Source organism: Cebus imitator, unplaced genomic scaffold (assembly GCF_001604975.1).
Source record: "Cebus imitator isolate Cc_AM_T3 unplaced genomic scaffold, Cebus_imitator-1.0 Scaffold672, whole genome shotgun sequence".
NCBI lineage: Eukaryota > Metazoa > Chordata > Mammalia > Primates > Cebidae > Cebus > Cebus imitator.
The window spans coordinates 608527-612011 of NW_016107987.1; the positions used below are offsets into that span (position 1 = coordinate 608527).

Here is a 3485-nt window from a genome sequence, read left to right on the forward strand (position 1 = left end):
CAGTCCCCACCTGGGACAGGGACCACGTCGGCATCACTCAGTCCCCACCTGGGACAGGGACCACGTCGGCATCACTCAGTCCCCACGTGGCACAGGGACCACGTCGGCATCACTCAGTCCCACCTGGGACAGGGACCACGTCGGCATCACTCAGTCCCCACGTGGCACAGGACCACGTCAGCAGCACTCAGTCCCACCTGGGACAGGGACCACGTCGGCATCACTCAGTCCCACCTGGGACAGGGACCCCATCAGCATCACTCAGTCCCACCTGGGACAGGGACCACGTCAGCATCACTGAGCCCCCACGTGGCACAGGGACCACGTCAGCAGCACTCAGTCCCACCTGGGTAATGACGATGTCAGCATCACGTGCGCAGAGCCTACCTGTGTGACGGACCATTTCAGCACCACGGGGCGCGTGATGCAGGGGAATGCCTTGTTGAGCAGCCGCAGCACCCGGGACTCCTCCTGGGAAATGGGTGACTTCTTGTTGAGGCAGTAGGTCATGGTGTCGTGGCTCCCTGCGGGCAGAGCACACGTGGGCATGCCTAAGTGCACGTCTGCATACGTATGTCCCATGTGTGCACCTACATGCACGTGTGCATGTGTGCATACTTATGTGTATGCATATGTACATGAGTACATGTGTGCATATGTGTGTGTGCTTGTGTGCATGTGTGTGGATACTGATGCCTATATGCATATGTGTATGTGTATATACATGTGTGCATATGTGCACACCTACATGTATGTGTATATACATGTGTATACATGTGCGCTCATGTGTGCATTTTTCTATGCACATGTGCCTGTGTGCGTGTGTACCTGTGTACACGTGTGCATGTGTGTGCATGCCTCTGTGTACCTATGTGCACGTGTGCATGTGCGTGCATGCCTGTGTATACATGAGTACATGTGTGCATGTGTGCGCACACCCATGCCTATGTGTATATGTATACGCACACATGTGTGCACTGTGCATGTGTGTGTGCACATCAGCGTGCACATAAGTACATACATGCCCACACATACATGCACATGTGCATAGAAGGAACACGAGCACATATGTATGCACCTGTATATGCACGTGTGCATGTGTGCATGCTTATGTGTGCAGATACTCATGCCTATGTGCATATGTGTATGTGTATATACGTGTGTGCATGTGCACTTATATGTATATGTACATGTGTATACATGTGTGCTCATATGTGCATTCTATGCACATGTGCCTGTGTGTGTGCATGTGTGTACGTTTGTGCACGTGTGCATGTGTGCGTACCTGTATGCCTGTGTATACGTGAGTACGTGTCCACGTGTATGTGTGTGCACACTCATGCCTATGTGTGTATGTATACGCACACATATGTGCACTGTGCATGTGTGTGTCCACATCGGCGTGCTTTGTGGGATTTCCCTACACACAGGATTGCTCCCACAGCAGGCACCTCCACTGGGGAACACGGGGCCACGGCCCCCACCCCTCCCGCCCACACCTGGGATGGAGAGGTGGTGGAGGGGCACATCCCACAGCCGGGGACACAGCTCCGACATCCAGTCCTCGTTCGCATTTCTGCAGCGCAGGCCTGAGAAGCTGCTGGAAGCGCCCGCCGGCCCGCCCATCAGAGGTGAACCGTGGGAAGCAACCTGAGGGAGAAGAAGAGAAAAGAGGTTTTCCGCGGTTCAATTTGTGCTGTTGGCAGGCACAGTGGCTCATGCCCGGCATCCCAGCACTTTGGGAGGCCGAGGCGGGCGGATCATGAGGTCAGGAGTTCGAGACCAGCCTGGCCAACATGTTGAAACCCATCTCTATTAAAAATAGAAAAATTAGCTAACTTCCTGCAGAAACGGTACCCCCACTGGCCATCATGCCACGAGAGCACAATGAACAAAGGTAAACACACACATATATCCCTGACGCGTGTGGGGTCGTCCTTCCTGCCGTGTCTGATCTCCGTGAGCTGGAGCCAGACCTCACCATCTAAACTAAAACCCGACGGGCTGACAAAACTTTTCTAAACAGGTGAAAGCCACGGAGAGCTGGGACACGCCTGTGAGCACGTCCAGCACAGGTATCTCGGTGAAAGTACGAGGACATAGAATGTTCTACGTGCCCGTGAGCACGGCATGTCTAACAGCTGCATAGCATAGGGCTTCTAGCAAAAAGGCAAGAAGGCTTTTGAAGGAAGTGTTTAAAACTATTATTTCTAACCCTTATGAATTTTTATTAAGAAACAAAACTTTGGCCGGGCGTGGTGGCTCGCGCCTGTAATCCAAGCACTTTGGAGGCCAAGGCGGGCAAATCACCTGAGGTTGGGAGTTCAAGACCAGCCTGACCGACATGGTGAAACCCCATCTTGAAAAATAAAAATAAATTAAAAAAAAAGAAACAAAACTTTGAAGACGAATTTTTTTTCCTTCCCACAGTTTAATTTGCAGGGCCCCAGCTGCAGAACCTAACAGTGTCACGGAAGAGTTCTCTTTCTTTCCCAAGCATGTGGAAGCGAAAGACAGAGAGAGAGAGAGAGAGAGAGAGAGAGAGACAGAGAGAGAGAGAGAGGTCCAGAGCCACCCGGGGCACCCCCCCCCACCAACAAATAGTTGGCAAAGCCTCTTTCCTGGGGTGACTGCAGCACGTCTCTTGCCTTCTGGGCAGGCCCCACCCTGAGATCACACGTTAAGCCCTCCAGCCTAGGACAGTGAAAAGGTCCCCACAGGTGATTCCATGGGGTCTCCCAGCTGTGGGATCTCCCAGATGTGGGGCTTCCCAGATGTGAGGTCTACTAGGCACGGGGGCCTCAATCCTGGGTGTGGCAGAGCCACGTAACGCACTGCCTTGGGGGGGGCCCAGGTCCTGCACCTCCCAGCCTGGCCCCCACAGGGGCTTTACCTCCCTCTGTTGGGGTATCGGGCCGTGGTGCGGGAAATCTCTCTGAGGAAGGTTCCCAGGCTTATAGAACAAGGAAAACAAAGCCGGGCGCGGTGGCTCACACCTGTCACCCCAGCACTTTGGGAGGCTGAGGCGGGCGGATCACGAGGTCAGGAGGTCGAGACCAGCCTGACCAACATGGTGAAACCCCGTCTCTACCAAAAAGACAAAAAAGTTGGCCAGGCGTGGTGGCGGGCACCTGTAGTCCCAGCTACTCGGGAGGCTGAGGCAGGAGAATCGCTTGAACCCGGGAGGTGGAGGTTGCCGTGAGCCGAGGTCGCACCACTGACCTCCAGCCTGGCGCCTGGCGATGGAGTGAGACTCTGTCTCAAAAAGAAAAAAAAAACACCACGGAAAACAGGTTTTTGTTTTGTTCTGTTTTGACATGGCGTCTCACTGTGCTGCCCAGGCTGGAGCGCACTGGCGCGATCTTGGGTTCGGGCGATCCTCCTGCCTCAGCCTCCCAAGTCGCTGGGATCACAGGCGCCCGCCGCCACACAAGGCTATTTTTTTTTGTATTTTTTTTTCTTCTCTTCTTTTTTTTTTTTTTTTT

General features: G+C 53.7%; 1 protein-coding gene across 1 annotated transcript in view; it reads right to left on the minus strand.

Annotated features, from left to right (window-relative positions):
- Nucleotides 1-1650, minus strand: part of PLCXD1 (phosphatidylinositol specific phospholipase C X domain containing 1) — a 13488-nt gene extending 11838 nt beyond the window's left edge. The window contains exons 1-2 of the mRNA XM_037734849.1: nt 1500-1650; nt 388-524 (exon numbers count right to left, since the gene is read on the minus strand). Of these exons, the coding sequence (XP_037590777.1) occupies nt 388-524; nt 1500-1626 (264 nt within the window). The 5' untranslated portion in view covers nt 1627-1650. The remainder of the gene's footprint in view (nt 1-387; nt 525-1499) is intronic.
- Between the last annotated feature and the right edge of the window lie 1835 nt (nt 1651-3485).